Source organism: Stenella coeruleoalba, assembly GCF_951394435.1.
Source record: "Stenella coeruleoalba genome assembly, chromosome: 11".
Taxonomy (NCBI): Eukaryota; Metazoa; Chordata; class Mammalia; order Artiodactyla; family Delphinidae; genus Stenella; species Stenella coeruleoalba.
In genome coordinates, this window is record NC_137157.1 from 77,900,255 (window position 1) to 77,917,532 (window position 17,278).

The 17,278-nt window shown below is 40.1% G+C and overlaps 1 protein-coding gene across 2 annotated transcripts in view; it reads right to left on the reverse strand.

The window, feature by feature from the left end:
- FAR2 (fatty acyl-CoA reductase 2) overlaps window positions 1-17,278 on the reverse strand; it is a 138,406-nt gene that overhangs the window by 41,425 nt on the left and 79,703 nt on the right. For both annotated transcript variants that reach the window (XM_079936102.1, XM_079936101.1), the window contains exon 2: window positions 10,577-10,805. In XM_079936102.1, the coding sequence (XP_079792228.1) occupies window positions 10,577-10,765 (189 nt within the window). In that variant the 5' untranslated portion in view covers window positions 10,766-10,805. The remainder of the gene's footprint in view (window positions 1-10,576; window positions 10,806-17,278) is intronic.

The following is a 17,278-nucleotide window of genomic DNA, read 5'->3' on the forward strand; positions in this document are numbered from 1 at the left end:
GGAGCTGGGTCTTGGCATTGAGATGAGATCACTGGGAGATTTTCGCCGTTTGATATTATGTGGAGCTGGACCACATAATATTGGTCTTGTGGACATGATACTGGTCATGTGGACCAGTGTCCTGAACTTGGCTCTCCCACTTCAGAGGCACAGCCCTGACGCCTGGCTGGAGCACCAACAGCCTGTCATCCACACGGCGCACAATAAAAGGGAGAAAAAGAAAGAAAGAAAGAAGAAGATAAAATAAAATAAAGTTATTAATATGAAAAATAATTATTAAAAAAGTTTTTTAAGTAATTCAAAAAAAAGAATGAAAGAAGAGAGCAACCAAACCAAAAAACAAATACACCAATGATAACAAGCACTAAAAACTATATAAAAAAACAAACAAAGAAAAAAAAAAAGGACAGAGAGAACCCTAGAACAAATGGTAAAGGCAAAGCTATACAGACAAAATCACACACAGAAGCATACACATACACACTCACAAAAAGAGAAAAAGGGAAAAAATATATATATATATATATATCGTTGCTCCCAACGTCCACCTCCTGAATTTGGGATGATTCGTTGTCTATTCAGGTATTCCAGAGATAAAGGGTATATCAGGTTGATTGTGGAGATTTAATCCACTGCTCCTGAGGCTGCTGGGAGAGATTTCCCTTTCTCTTCTTTGTTCACATAGCTCCCAGGGTTCAGCTTTGGATTTAGCCCCACCTCTGCATGTAGTTCACTTGAGGGCATCTATTCTTCACTCATACAGGACAGAGTTAAAGGAGCAGCTGATTCGGGGGCTCTGGCTTATTCAGGCCAGGGGCGGGGGGGGGGTACGGTGTGTGGGGTGAGCCTGTGGTGGCAGAGGCCGGCAGGATGTTGCACCAGCCTGAGGTGCACCGCGCGTTCTCCCAGGGAAGTTGTCCCTGGATCACAGGACCCTGGCAGTGGTGGGCCGCACAGGCTCCCGGGAGGGGAGGTGTGGACAGTGACCTGTGCTCGCACACAGGCTTCTTGGTGGCAGCAGCAGCAGGCTTAGCATCTCATGCCCATCTCTGGGGTCACGCTGATAGCCGTGGCTCACGCCCATCTTTGGAGCTCCTTTAAGCGGTACTCTTAATCCCCTCTCCTCGCGCACCAGGAAACAGAGGCAAGAAAAAGTCTCTTGCCTCTTCAGCAGGTCCAGACTTTTTCCCGGACTCCCTCACGGCTAGCTGTGGTGCACTAGCCCGCGTCAGGCTGTGTTCACACAGCCAATCCCAGTCCTCTCCCTGGGATCTGACCTCCGAAGCCTGAGCCTCAGCTCCCAACCCCGCCCGCCCCGGCGGGTGAGTAGACAAGCCTCTCGGGCTGGTGAGTGCTGGTCGGCACCGATCCTCTGTGCAGGAATCTCTCCGCTTTGCCCTCCACACCCCCGTTGCTGCATTATCCTTCGTGGCTCCGAAGCTTACCCCGTCTGCCACCCATGGTCTCTGCCCGCGAAGGGGCTTCTAGTGTGTGGAAACCTTTCCTCCTTCACAGCTCCCTCCCAGAGGTGCAGGTCCCATCCCTATTCTTTTGCTCTGTTTATTCTTTTCTTTTGCCCTACCCAGGTACTTGGGGAGTTTCTTGCCTTTTGGGAGGTCTGAGGTCTTCTGCCAGCATTCAGTAGGTGTTCTGTAGGAGTTGTTCCACATGTAGATGTATTTCTGATGTATTTGTGGGGAGGAAGGTGATATCTGTGTCTTACTCTTCTGTGTCTTACTCTTCTGCCATCTTGAAGCTCCCCTTCAAGCACAAATTTTTTGTAGAATGTTTCTGCTGGTCTCGTGAAGGTTACTGCTGGTCATGAGGAACAGATGTCACCATGACGGATTTTAGTGTTTTTCTAGATATGAGGAGATACAAGAATCGGGCTCATAAAATCGACTCCTGAAAATATCTAACTATCTGAAGACCTGTTCTGCCAGTTTTTCCCAGAGCACAGAGAGTCTCATTACAGCTCTCCACCCTGAACACCTTTCAGGCAGGTGTCGAAAATCAGCAGCTGCAGCAGCACATGATTTAATCCTTGTAGAGGGAGTTGGCAAGTGCCAGTGGCGACTGCCAATTAGTTGACAAGAATCATGTTGAATCCTGTGGTTTGGTGACTTTTTTGAATGAAATCAGTACAGGCAATGTGAAGCTTTTGAGAAAAAGACTTGATGTGATTGGAAGAAATTTAAAAAGAAGGAAAGAAGTTGGACATGTGAAATCATGCCAGGGATTGAATTAACTAGTGAATGGTACTGTAAAAGAAAACAAGAGATTGAGAAATAAATTGTTTCTGTTTCTGGGACCTTAAAGAATACCCCCAGGACAAAATCAATTTAAAAAGTTTTTTTTTTTTTTTTTCTTAAAAGGAAGGAAATGGCCCTTAGGGGAGAGGCTTAACATGCTTCAACTAATCTGAGTTGAGTGTCTGTCAAACTGAGAATCAGTTATACTCTTTCAAAAGTGTGTTTGTTAATCATGGGAAATTTTAATTCCTAGCAATAGTCCCTCAAGTTGTCTCAAGTTTATAAAAGCCTCTTGCTTTTTTGGGGGATCATTAGTTTCTTAGGAAAAGTAAAAAGTGGTAATGGAACAAAACTGACTTTGGGAATTTAAAATACAAATTTCTGGTTCTAATTGCCTTTGCCTTATATGGAGATTTAACAGAATTATTAATATCAATCAGAAATTCATCTTTTTTTGGAAGTTGTGGACAAGCAGCTTTTACACAGGGTAGCCTGAACCAAACATGAAAATGCTTTTCTTCCTTATAAAAGAGTCTATGAAGGACTTCCCTGGTGGCGCAGTGGTTGAGAGTCCGCCTGTCAATGCAGGGGACACGGGTTCGTGCCCCGGTCTGGGAGGATCCCACATGCCGCGGAGCAGCTGGGCCCGTGAGCCATGGCCGCTGAGCCTGCGCATCCGGAGCCTGCACTTCCGGAGCCTGTGCTCTGCGACGGGAGGGGCCACAACGGTGAGAGGCCCGCGTACCGCAAAAAAAAAAAAAAAAAAAAAAAAAAAAAAAAAAGAGTCTATGAAAATTAACAATGAACTTTTACATAAAATGAATAACTTTTCTGTTGGGTGCTTCTTAATACTCCAGTGATGTCAAAGTGCTGGCCTTTTCTTTGCCTGTGTTATTTAGTTGGAAGTTAATTTGTTTAAACGCATTATTTTTCCTCTTAGGGATCTAATGTCTTCTAAAAACTACCAAACAGTGATAATCTTGCAAAATGATTCAATAAACTATTTCATAAAATGTTGCTATCTTCTATTGTCTTAAATCTAATCAGTTCTATGAACTGAGGGCCCCGTGTGTGACCCTGCATGATTCATTACCCAAAACTCTCCAGGGTATTTCAAAGTTGATTTATCTCAGGAGCAGCTGAGAGCTTATTGAGTAATTCACATTTTTCCAGAGAAGTTGACTTAAAATATCCAGTGCAACCTGCCAAGCTCTGCCTTTGTTTATAAATCTGCTTCCTGGTGACATCATACAGGATGGTCCCTCCCTGGGAGTCTTGAATTTTGCCTGGTCTTCTCAGATGCTGCATTCTAAACCCAGCACAATCTCATTGTAACCCTTTCCTTACCTGATTACTCTAGTTTAAGAGGAAATGCCTAACCATTTCTGGTATTCTCTCAATGAATTTTTTTTTTTTTTTTTTAGATTCTGATCTCACTCTTAATTAACTACCTCACTCAATATAAATTCAACTACTTGTGGTTTTATTTTTCAGGTACGGATATTGTCTTCTTGATGTTTTCTTAAAAGAGTTATTCAGAGTAGATTATGACCAACTTAAGAACCTAAATGGATATAAATGGGACATGACTGTTGTAAAAAGGAACACATCTTTAAAGCACTGAAGAACCTCAAAATGCTGTCAACACTTTGAGCTTCATAACTGAATGATTTATTTGCAACTAATTATCTCTTGTCGTGGGGAAGAATCATGTCTTTAAGCAAAGCCGCATTCTAGATAGCAAAATAAATATCAATTTTGCCACAGAAAATTGTTTCTGCTACCTGGAAAGCTTGTTGGTTCATACTTAAATGAGCACATTTTTCATAACAAGAGACCAAGCAGTCAGCTTGGGATGCCTGCGGACCCACAAGTGGGTCTGCGGTTATCATGTCCACATGTCAACATGGGAAATTTGGCTTATTCTCCGTAGAAACTTCTCAGATTTTGTGAAAGAAATTAGGAGAGTTTTCTTAAAAACGGTTTTATAGACTTAGAATCATATTTCTTTCTTTTTTTTTTTTTGAGTTTTACTTTTTATTTTATTTTTTAAACATCTTTATTGGAGTATAATTGCTTTACAATGTTGCGTTAGTTTCTGCTGTATAATGCAGTGAATCGGCTATATGTATACATATACCCCATATCTCCTCCCTCTTGCGTCTCCCTCCCACCCTCCCTATCCCACCCCTCTAGGTGGTCACAAAGCACCTAGCTGATCTCCCTGTGCTATGCAGCTGCTTCCCACTAGCTATCTATTTTACATTTAGTAGTGTATATATGTCAATGCTACTCTCACACTTCAGTCAAACTATTTAATTCTGATAAAGTTTCTAAACTAAAAGTAAACAACTTATATCTGATGACATAATTTTGGAAATTCGTGATTGCTTTGCTGCCTTATTTATTTACTATCTTAAAAAGTGGGCTTGGGCTTCCCTGGTGGCGCAGTGGTTGAGAGTCCGCCTGCCGATGCAGGGGATGTGGGTTCGTGCCCCGGTCCGGGAAGATCCCACATGCCGTGGAGCAGCTGGGCCCGTGAGCCATGGCCGCTGAGCCTGAGCGTCCGGAGCCTGTGCTCCGCAACAGTGAAAGGGCAGCGTACCGCAAAAAAAAAAAAAAAAAAAGTGGGCTTTTTCTCCCACTATAAAAATAAAACAACTTCATTGTAATTGCATTTAGAAAATTCTTTTGGAAAAAGATTATTGTTCTGGTTTTTCACTACAAAAGACTGTTTTTTTTACTTAACGATAAAAGTAAACATGTTCAATAAATATATTTGCACATTATTTATGTGTGTCTCTGGTTGTTTTCTTAGAGTGCCACCTTAATTATCTTTGTGAGAAAGTCCTCAAGGATCTGCCATTAATTCAGATACCTTTCCCTCAATTGATATGTTCCTTTAAGTGGTCTGAAAATACTTAAGGATCTTAGCATATGTGAGGAAACTGATCCTCTGTTCTGATTCTTGAGTCCCAATTCTATGTGGCCAAAGGATTAAAAATAACCTTCTTTCCAAAGCATTTCCTACTTAATTGTCTCTCTCTGAAGGCATGGAAACAGGAAGTGAGAGGTAGTTGCTGTCCATACCGTGAAAGGAAAGGAATGAAGCTGATGAACGAATTTTGATAGATAGATATCAATAGAACAGATGTTCTCTTGACCATATTTCCTGGGGACACAGTGGGAATCAAAGGCAAACTGGTAACAGTTGTATTCATTATGTTTTAAAGAAAGTTTCCAAGCCTCCTATACCTGATACCATTAATCTACCTTCAAACCCACTGTATTACTTAAGGTGGATTAGAATTCATGCATTGTTTTGTGTGACAGGAGGCAAGTACCAAGTAAAAGTAATACCAGACCCTTCTTAGGAATAAGGCTTGGAGGCATTTAAATCACTCTGTCATGTCAAAATAAAGTTCAATGGCAGAATCTAGACTGGATCTTGATTCATATAAGGTATTTAATAAATATTTGTAGAATCAGAGGCCTTCCAGAAGAAACTTTAACGCAGACAGGAAAGCTCTTCTGAGTAAGAACCTAGGGTGAGAGTGGTCATACAACAGAAGTAAAGACTGGCTTAAAGAACTGGAGTACATTAAACTTGTTCATTGAACATATTTGGTTGATTACTTACAGAGTGTCAAGCACTGTGTCAGATGTGGAAGACACAGTGGGAACACATGAAGGAAATAACGAAAAGGCCTTAGTTTAAAAAATTAAAGGGAAAAAATTGGGATAATACATGTGTTATTGATTTCAGCAAATCAAATACTTCTGAGAAAATGGTGTATTATTTGACAAACCTGAGACTCTTCTCACTGAATCTGAAATTAGGAAAGCATAAAAGCAGACAGAATTATTATGAAACCAAAGATGTCTGGGTATATTCCTTTAAGTATAACCCTGTGTTGGAAAGTTGGTTGTGGGGACCCACATGTTTGGAATAACAGACTTGCACCATTTCCTTCTAAATTCTAACCAAATCGAGGAAAACTAGACTTCATATGGAATAGTTTCACTTTTAAAGGAAACATTGCAAAAATATTAAACTATATCATTCTCTTTTTATGAAGAAGCCCGGGCCCTGTCTTTCTATCTGACCACATAAGTCAAAATTTATGGAAGTATAATTAATGCCTTTGCTGCAAAAACCAGAAATAGAGACTGAAGAAGAAATGTCCATATTTCAATGTCTTGAGCATTTCGGTGCTATAGCAATTGTTCCCTTTTAAAATACTCATTTAGACATATCTTCAATAGTGTTACTGTAATAGCAAAGTCTCTTTGAGGAAAAGGAAAGATTTTTAATGACAAAAGAAAAATACTGTTTATTCTGAGGTTGAATTTAGGAGCCCACGTGAAGGAAGGCTTAGCAAAGGGGAAGATAGGTGAGACTGACTGCTCATACGAAGCTAACTTTGTATGCTGGATTTGATTCTACTAGGGCTATCTTTTTTTTTTTTTTTAAACATTTTTAATGGAGTATAATTGCTTTACAATGGTATGTTAGTTTCTGCTTTATAACAAAGTGAATCAGCTATATATATAGATATATCCCCATATCCCCTCCCTCTTGTGCCTCCCTCCCACCCTCCCTATCCCACCCTTCTAGGTGGTCACAAAGCACCGAGCTGATCTCCCTGTGCTATGCAGCTGCTTCCCACTAGCTATCGGTTTTACATTTGGTAGTGTATATATGTCCATGCCACTCTCTCACTTCGTCCCAGCTTACCCTTCCCCCTCCCCATGTCCTCAAGTCCATTCTCTACATCCGCATCTTTATTCCTGTCCTGCCCCTAGGTTCTTCAGAACCATTTTTATTTATTTATTTTTAGATTCCATATATATGTGTTAGCATACGGTATTTGTTTTTCTCCTTCTGCCTTCATTCTGTATGATAGACTCTAGGTCCATCCACCTCACTACAAACAACTCAGTTTCATTTCTTTTATGGCTGAGTAATATTCCATTGTATATATGTGCTACATCTTCTTTATCCATTCATCTCTCAATGGACACTTATGTTGCTTCCATGTCCTGGCTATTGTAAACAGCTGCAATGAACATTGTGGTACATGACTCTTTTTGAATTATGGTTTTCTCAGGGTATATGGCCAGTAGTGGGATTGCTGGGTCGTATGGTAGTTCTATTTTTAGTTTTTTAAGGAACCTCCATACTGTTCTCCATAGTGGCTGTATCAATTTACATTCCCACCAACAGTGCAAGAGGGTTCCTTTTTCTCCACACCCTCTCCAGTATTTATTGTTTGTAGATTTTTTGATGATGGCCATTCTGACTGGTGTGAGGTGATACCTCATTGTAGTCTTGATTTGCATTTCTCTAATGATTAGTGATGTTGAGCATCCTTTCATGTATTTGTTGGCCATTTGTATATCTTCTTTGGAGAAATGTCTATTTAGGTCTTCTGACCATTTTTGGATTGCATTGTTTGTTGTTTTGATATTGAGCTGCTGGTAAATTTTGGAGATTAATCCTTTGTCAGTTGCTTTATTTGCAAATATTTTCCCCCATTCTGAGGGTTGTTTTTTTGTCTTGTTTATGGTTTCCTTCGCTGTGCAAAAGCTTTTAAGTTCCATTAGGTCCCATTTGTTTATTTTTATTTTTATTTCCATTTCTCTAGGAGGTGAGTCAAAAAGGATCTTGCTGTGATTTATGTCATAGAGTGTGCTGCCTATGTTTTCCCCTAAGAGTTTTATAGTGTCTGGCCTTACATTTAGGTCTTTAATCCATTTTGAGTTTCTTTTTGTGTATGATGTTCGAGTGTTCTAATTTCATTATTTTACATGTAGCTGTCCAGTTTTCCCAGCAGGAGAAGAATTTTTAAAACTACAACTGGAGGACAGCTGCTGCCTAGAAATGTAAAGCCCTGAGCATCCAGGAATTTAGCAAATGGCTGCTGACTGCAGTTTCCTTGGTTTTAAGATACCACCAAGCTCCAGTTTAGTGATCTCTGAATTGGAGATGACAAATTTATGGGTATGTTTTGGATTAGTTAAAAAACAAAGCTGATTATTTTATATTTTACATTAATAAAACTCAGAGAAATTTTATTTTGCCTTTTTAACCCATATGTCAGCTTGGGTCTCCCTATAAACTTAATGAAATTATGATTGATTATATCCTTAATTTAAGATTCTCTGTAAGATTATTGAGAATTTCCAGGTGGCCAGTGATTGGCTTAGATCTGAAGTTTCTGAACAAATCAGTACATGGTGTACCTCAGGCCACAGAGGTTGGTTCAGAAGTTGATATATAACTTAACCCAGGCTGATGAGATGTAAGGAAAATTTTGCTGAGGGTTTCCAGGAAAGAAGTTTCATCGATCTTGGAAGAGAGCTTCAGGGAGAGCCAGCTCTCCTCATCCAAAGATTGCCATAAATGTATGTGAGCAAGATATTATTATCCCATTTTACAGATAAGGAAACTGAGGTTCAGTAGAGTATGTATCTTGCCCACTGTCCCACGGCTAATAATTAGCAGTGCTGAGATTCAAACCCAGGTCAATCTACCTCTGAAGCCCATGCTCTTAAGCACCATCTGATAGCAACAGATAGTTCCCAGGTGATATTGATGCTGCTGGTTGGGAGACCACAGTTTAAGGACCACTGTTTATAAAAGTCAACAGCTGACAGTTGTAAACAGCCCAATAGTGGAAACAGGTAGAGATTTGCAAGCCAGTTTCACAAATAAGTTATTTATAGTATAATCAAGATTTCCATACCAAAAGAATTATTGCTGTGTTATCAAATACAATGCATTGAATATAACTATAGGCGAAAATTATGCTGACCACAAGACTCTCTGCCAAAATACTTATCTAGAAATTCATAAGCTGGCTACAAAGCTAAAGAGGCATGTCTCCTACATGATGAAAACAGTCCATTAGGGATGTATAACTGAGCAAGCTGTATGAAGAAGGATCTGAGAGTTTCTTCTCAATTTTGGTTTTATGCCACATCAGCCTTTTTTTCTCTTATTCTTAAGAACCATTACTTACAATGCAGGCAGTGTAGGGTATAGGCAAGTGTGCTTGCCTTAGAGCCAGACTTGGGGGGTGGGTGTCTGAAGTCTGACTCTCTCATTTACTAACTGGGTGACCTTTGGAAAGTTAATACTTCTGGTCTCATTTATCCATCTGTAAAATCTGGATATTAATTCTTACTTCACAGGGTTGTTGAAAAATCAATGAGGTAAGGCTCATTTGAATAGCGTCTGCCATGTACTAAGTACCCAGTAAGTGCCAGCTATTATTATTTGTCCCACTGCTGAGTTAAGCTATGAGACACAGGAGAGGCTTTTGTGATTCTCCTGATGATGGTTTATACCAAAATCTCATGCTGGTGCCAGAAGATAAAATGTAATCATCAAGCTTACGGGGTGTCTATAATGTGCTGTGCTATCAGATACACCACTCCATTAGATGTTAGCATGCCTAAACACTGGAAAGGAGACTTTGTAAAAACAATTTCTTATTTAAATCTTCTTTTTGCCAACCCTAAGTGACCTTGTACTTTCCAAAGGAGTCTATGAACAAGACACGTACATTTAAATTAATTCCCATGGCAATCCTGGGAGGTCATTGTTGTTATTATTCTAAACATTGCAAGCTGGAGGGTAAGAGGTATAAAGTGACAAAAAATTGATAATATGTTTGAGATGAAAGCCTTCAAATTTATAAATTAAGACATGAGATGACATTCATATTTTGGGGGGAGGGGAGTGAGAAAGTTTGATACCCAAGTGCTCATTCACACATATGTTTCATTTTCCCTTAGAAGAACTTACAGGATAATAGAAATATAATGGGATAATAGAAATATCAAGTTATCATAGATAAAGTATACAACTTGTGGCTTTTAGACAACTGAAAGTATTACTGCATGGCTACTTAGTAATCACATCTGTTTATAATATGATATGATGTAATATGCAATATACTATCTAAAAATTTGGAGGAAAGCTACCTTAAATTTAAATGAAAATTAGGGAAGAGTTTGGATGACCTCATGATAGATTTCAAGCCTGGCGAGTCCACTCTGCGAGCTTTAGCGTTTTGACTCTTACCCAGTAATTTGCAGAATATAGATTACCCGCTCACCTCTTCTGGACAGGGTCTAAGCACTCTTTCCTCTCTTATGGGAAAACACCACAGATTTCCATGAGCTGTTCCTTGTTATCTTGTTTTGTCTCCTTTCCTCTACCTGCCCAGATATCCTGGTCCCCACCTGCAGTTTGGGGCTATAAGGGAACATTGTAGTGAGTCACCATGCCCTAAGGCTCTTCCCATAAGGCATACCTTACTATTTAGGATCTGGAAAACCCTCTGCTGCAGGGTCTGGCCAGCCTTGGGCCTCACAAGGATGTAAATGACTCTCAGGTCTGGGCTGGTGCGAAATAGCTTCTCCATCAACACTTTGCCCAGGAAGCCTGTGGCCCCAGTAATGAGAATGGACTTGCCACCATAGAAATCTGCAATCATGGACATGGCTCTTCCCTTTGTCTTTTATAGCTTCGGAAAGAGGTTCCTGAAAAGAAAGAAAAATAACAAAAGATTACATTCTCAGTAGTGCTAAAATGCAGTCATTTAAAATGTTGCTGGCATTTCCAGGAGTTTTGAATGCAGGAAAAGGTCAGACAGAGTGATAGCATCATGGCTTATTGGCAACACAATTCATTTCAATCAATATTTACTGAGATTTCTCTCCCTGCTAGATGTTATGCCAGGAACTGTGGACAAGAAATGAGTAAGACATGGTTCCTGCTCTCAAGGAATTGTTTGTAGTCTGATGGAGGAGATAGATACCTAGAGACTGTGAAATATAATATGGTAATGCTAAAACCAAAGAAAGCACAGAGGAAGGGTGCATAGCAGGATCTGGAAATTTCAGGAAGGCCCCTATAGGTGGTGACACCTGTGGTCAAACTTGAAAAGAGATAAGGGCTGGGGTAAGGGCATTCCAGGCCAAAGAAAGATCAAAAGCAAAGGCCCAATGTGTGGTGTGGGATGCTGTATGGGGGAATAATACAAAGAATTCAGTGTTATGAGAATGTAAATGATAAGGTTGGGAATAGCCCCAAACCCGTGAAACCAAAGATTAGAACAGGATCAAATTTTAAAAATTATGACATAATTAGTATTTCAGTTGCAGTTTTATTCAGAGAAAATCATTTCCAAGAGCAGATCTGGTGGTGGGAAGCCAGATGCAGCACTTGGATGCTGTGACTTCCAAGAAAAAACACTCCATGCAACGTGAAGTGTTTTGTCTTTAAGCCTGGCCTCAAGATTGTTGATTGGAAGCCGCGGAGCTTTGGAGGAGGCAAGGCCATAGTGTGGGAGCAGACTTTCCTTTCTGTCACTGACTTTGCTGCCTGCAGCAAGTCTTCGGCTGTCTTTGTGGATGGGATTTGGGTGGATCTTGCAGAACACAACTCCAAGGACCAGCCCTGACATCAGAGCTTGAAAGAAGAACAACAAAAAAAAACAAGTGAAAAAGCCAACACCCTGCCCTTTTCACTCCAGTCAAGTCAACTCCAGTGACTGCTTAACAAAACATGATTTTTCAAAGTCCTGATGTATAAATTAATTATAATTTATAGTTTAAAATTATAGTCATAATTTATACTTTGAGTATCTTGAGGCTACGTTCTTGGGCAGAACTCTTTGCCTTTGGAGGATTCATTCATTCATGGATTTACTCAACAAATAATTCTGTGCACTTGCCATGCCAGACTCTATGCTAAGTTCTGAAGGTCAACGGTTGAATAAGACAAACAGATCCTTGCTGTCGCTCTAGAAGAGGAGGCCAGTGATACACACATAAGTAAATACATAAACAAGTTAATTACAACTGTTACTAATGTAAATAAAACAGAGATCAACGACACAAATCACAATTATCAGTGCTATACACTAGGAAGTACTATGGGTTTCAACTGTTAGCTATTTTCATTGGTTGTCTAAATCCCTTTTATTAAGGATTGATGTGAGAAATATTATTTTGAAGAACACATTTGGACCTTGTGCAAAAGAGCAATGAAAGATATGTTTTGTCATGTTATATAATGTTACTCACATTACAATCTATCTAATGATTTTCTCAAAATTTAGCACTTGGGAAAAGTATTTATTATTTTTGCTTTGCCTGTCTTGAAGCTCAGAAAAGTGGTGTCACCAAATTTGGAAGGCAGTACAGTATCCTAGTTTAGCACTCAGATTCTAAGCAAGACTGAAATCAAATACCAGTTCTACCACTTACTAGGTCTATAACCTCAGGCAAATTATTAATCTTTCAATGCTGCAGTTTGTTCATCAGTAAACTGGGGATAACTAAAGTATCCACTTAATAGTGCTGTGGTAAGGATTATGTGAGTGAATACATGTAAAACCTTTAAAAATATAACTTACCTATAGTATTGGCTATTCATATGGTCACTGGTTCCACATTTTTCATCTTAATGGTTTCTGGCTTTTTCTTTTTTTTTTTTTTTTGCGGTACTCGGGCCTCTCACTGTTGTGGCCTCTCCCGTTGCGGAGCACAGGCTCCGGACGCGCAGGCTCAGCGGCCATGGCTCACGGGCCCAGCCGCTCCGCGGCATGTGGGATCCTCCGGGACCGGGGCACGAACCCGTGTCCCCTGCATCGGCAGGCGAACTCTCAACCACGGCGCCACCAGGGAAGCCCTGGCTTTTTCTTTTGACAGTTATTATTATTTTTTTAAATAAATTTGTTTATTTATTTATTTATTTTTGGCTGTGTTGGGTCTTTGTTGCTGCACGCAGGCTTTATTTTAAATGTCCTGTCTTATGTATTTTATATACCCTCTTTTGGAAATATGAGGAGATGATTTATAACTGTCATCAAGTCAAATAGTGTTTTCCCCAAATGCAACTCTACTCGATGGTAAATCTTTCCAACGTCTTTACATATATAAATGGGGCTTCCCTGGTGGCGCCGTGGTTGAGAGTCCGCCTGCCGATGCAGGGGACACGGGTTCGTGCCCTGGTCCGGGAAGATCCCACATGCCGCGGAGCGGCTGGGCCCGTGAGCCATGGCCGCTGAGCCTGCGCGTCCGGAACCTGTGCTCCGCAACGGGAGAGGCCACAACAGTGAGAGACCTGCATACTGCAAAAAAAAAAAAAAAAAAAAAAAAAAAAAAAGTTTAGGCACCATACTCCTTTAATAGAATATTAGGCATAAATGAGCATGGTTAGCAGGAAAATACAGATGGGAAACTGAGTTTGGTTAGGGTGACTTCCCAACCTCATTGGTTCTGAAGATGTCAGATGCTTGTTTTGTAATAACATATGCTTTCCTAGAGTTATATTTTCTAGAACTGCAAAGATGCTCTTCAGATTTTTTGGTCCCAGACAATTTTGCAATGTGTGATGAAAAATTTTAGAGAGCAGGTTACGTATCTCTAATGAGCCAGTTTCTTGTGGGACAAAGGAAGGCTTAAAGTGTCCCCAAAGAATGGAATGTGCCTGCTCTGTCCGGAGTCCAAGTATTTCTCAAACACAACAGAAACCAGCACAGTACAATGAGTGCTCTGAGAGGAAAGCAAAACATATGCCAGTATCTCCTGGCATTCACTACCCATTGTCAAGAGCAGGTGGCAGGGGAGTTGTGGCCAGGACTCTAATTAAGGCAAGTGATTCTGAAAAACGTCAAAGAGAAGTCCTCATCCTCAGATCAAAACATCATCAGAGATGTTTCGTCAAACTCTTGCTTCTACTCTCAAGACATGCCTTGGTTCCTGGACCCGGAAACTCCCATACGAAATTTGGCCCCGGAAAACCCATTTTATACGTTATAGATTTGCAAGGTCCAGGAATGGTTAATCCTTAATATAATTCATTAAAACAATTAAATTGTTTCAAAAATTAAAATAATTTTACACTCAGTAATGGAGGATATACAACTCTAGGAGGAAGAATAGGTTTAGAACAGCTGGCTGGATCACGGCTTACCTTTCATAAAGTCTCAGATTACTTATGCAGAGAGCAAAGCCCAGTTTCCTATTCCTCATGCTCCTAATATGGTCTGTGAGAAGCCTAAACTACTTTGACAATCTCTGAACCATCCTGTATAATGCAGGGTCTCTGAGGCTTGAAGGAAAAAAAGATGGGACCCGTGAGGGTCAGCCAATGTTTTTTTTTTTTTTCAGCCAATGTATTTTTAATGAATGTCTCTGTGTGCAGGGCACTACCCAGGCACTGGGACTAGTAGAGAACAGGCCTTATGCAGCTTAGATTCTTCCTTTCTATTCTGGAGCATCTTTTCTCCTTAAGATTGCCAGTTTTCCATGGTCACGAGTGGAATTCGATAGTGTTCACTCTCCTGTTGTTCTCTAGAAATGAGGCCGTTCTAATTTCTAGAGAACAGGTGTTAAAATATTTAATCACAACAGTGTGCCAAGGCATACATTTCTTGCAGGTGTAAAGCATGTGGGAACTTTAACTCTTCTTTGGGTGGCTCCTCTGGAAAATAAAAAATTAAGATTCAAGCATTTAAGTAGACAATCCACACTTCTTGGTAGCCCTTGAGAGAAAAACATTTTTAGAAAAGAAAAAAGGTGCTTTGCCTCTCAGGAATCGCACTTTGTCAAGGTTTCTTGGTCTTGGCACTATTAACATTTTGGGATGGGTAAAGCTTTGCAGCAGGGGCTGTCCAGGGCAATGTACGTTGGTGTTTACCAGCACCCTGGCCTCTATTCACTCGATGGTAATGACATCCTTTCCCCAGCAGGGTGTGACAACCCAAATGCTTCTAGACTTCGCTCAATGTGCTTTTGGAGAAAACTTGCCTCGCTTTTCAGAGAATCAGTGTTTAAGACTTTTTAAAATTCTCAGTTTATAATATTCTGTCCATCCTATTAAAAAGTCAAGATTCAAAGCTTAAATATGTTTGTGAGGCTAAGTAGAAATATAATCCACTGTCATATCTTATTTTACCCATATTGAATCATTCATAATTAACTACGTTTACCCAAGCAAATTACAGATGTGGTGAATCTTCATAGAATTCAAAGTGAAGATGCAGGAAGATTTCTCCAGATAAAGATTCCCCACTTTTTATTTAACCAAATTTCTTTTAGTCTCTGTGTTGTAGATTAGACTATTAATCCCAACTTTCATATATATAAATCACATATCTGTTTGTCAAGTACTTAGTGAAAAAAAAGTTTTCATCAGAGAGCTCTACGTTTTACTTTGGTTTCCTGAGTATATGCCAAATTATGCAGTTCAGCAATGAATTTAGATACCTTTCACTGTGGGCTTTTTATATAAAGTTTTTCTGGGAGAAATTTTAAGTTCTTGATGGAGGAATAATAACGTCCAGGGATGTTGGGGCATAGGCCTCACTAATTGAATTAGCAACGCTCCATGGTCAAGAGAAACCAATTTGGAAATCATCCCAGCTGGGGAGGGATAGTCCGGGCTGGCTTAAGAAAACAAAATTTAGCAATCACCTCATCACATTCCTCCTAGTTTGCTTCTGCTTAGCTCCTTAGTAAGTCTTCATAAAAAACTCCAAATTTAACAGAAATGAAAATGGAGAAAGATATGACCTAAATCCATCACTTCATCGTAATTGATTAAGTAGGTGTATTGACTGCCTACTGTGTGCTACACCCTGTTAGGTGTGGATATCATAGAGCAAAAGGACATGAGGACCAGTAAGCAAAAGGTCATGTAGAGCAAAAGGTCAGTAGAGCAAAAGGTCATGAGGACAGGAAGTAAAAATTTTGCTCATGGGCCACTAAGGGTAATGGTGAGTGGTGACACTCTGGTTTCAACCCCTTGATTCCTGGACCTGTGAATCCTGGCTATGGGAGAAACAGCACCACATGTTGGATGCTGATTTAGAGCATATACATCCCTCTGGGAAACCTTACCCCAGCCCCGTGAGGTTTTTCCACATTGCTGGCACTGTAAATGAGTCTTCAAAAGGACCTTCTACCATTCTATCAATACAGGTGCTTCAGGATGGAGCAGAACATGGCGAGACCACTGAACTCTACGAACATGGGCCTATTGCCACACTTCATTTATTGGGAAATGAGTTCCTTAAGCAGAAGCAATACAGTGTGGAATACCATGACGGTATACAAGGCATTCTATAAGTATACTCATGATAGTTTTGACAGAAGCATTTCATGTAAGGAAAACAAATCCATATCCAAAGTGTCTATTCTAGTAAGAACAAGATACTGCCTCTTCCATGATCGAAGCAGTTCAATGTACAGAAAGAGAAAAACAAATACCGTATGCTACCACATATATATGGAATCTAAAGAAAAAAAAAAAAGAACAACCTAGGGGCAGGACAGGAATAAAGATGCAGACCTACTAGAGAATGGACTTGAGGACATGGGGAGGGGGAATGGTAAGCTGGGACGAAGTGAGAGAGTGGCATGAACATACTACCAAATGTAAAATAGATAGCTAGTGGGATTTAGCCACATGGCACAGGGAGATCAGCTCGGTGCTTTGTGACCACCTAGAGGGGTGGGATAGGGAGGGTGGGAGACACAAGAGGGAGGAGATATGGGGTTATATATATATATGTATAGCTGATTCACTTTGTTATAAAGCAGAAACTAACACCATTGTAAAGCAATTATACTCCAATAAAGATGTTAAAAAAAAGAAAAAGAAGCTCTGTGTGTAAAATGCTATCAAACAGTATTACATAGTAAAGAAAAATCATTTGTGATAGGAATAGTCCATTGATGTGGCAGACTTCATTGTTGTCTGATTTTAAGAAACCGCCCCGGCCACCCCAGCCTTCACCACCCACCACCCTGATCCGTCAGCAGCCATCAACACTGAGGCAAGACCCTCCACCAGTAAAAATATTGACTTGCTGAAGGCCCAGATGATGGTTAGCATTTTTTAGCAGGAAAGTATTTTTTAAGTAATGTTTGTACATTTTTTTAAAGATATAATGCTATTGTACACTTAATAGCCTACAGTATAGTGTAAGCATAACTTTTAG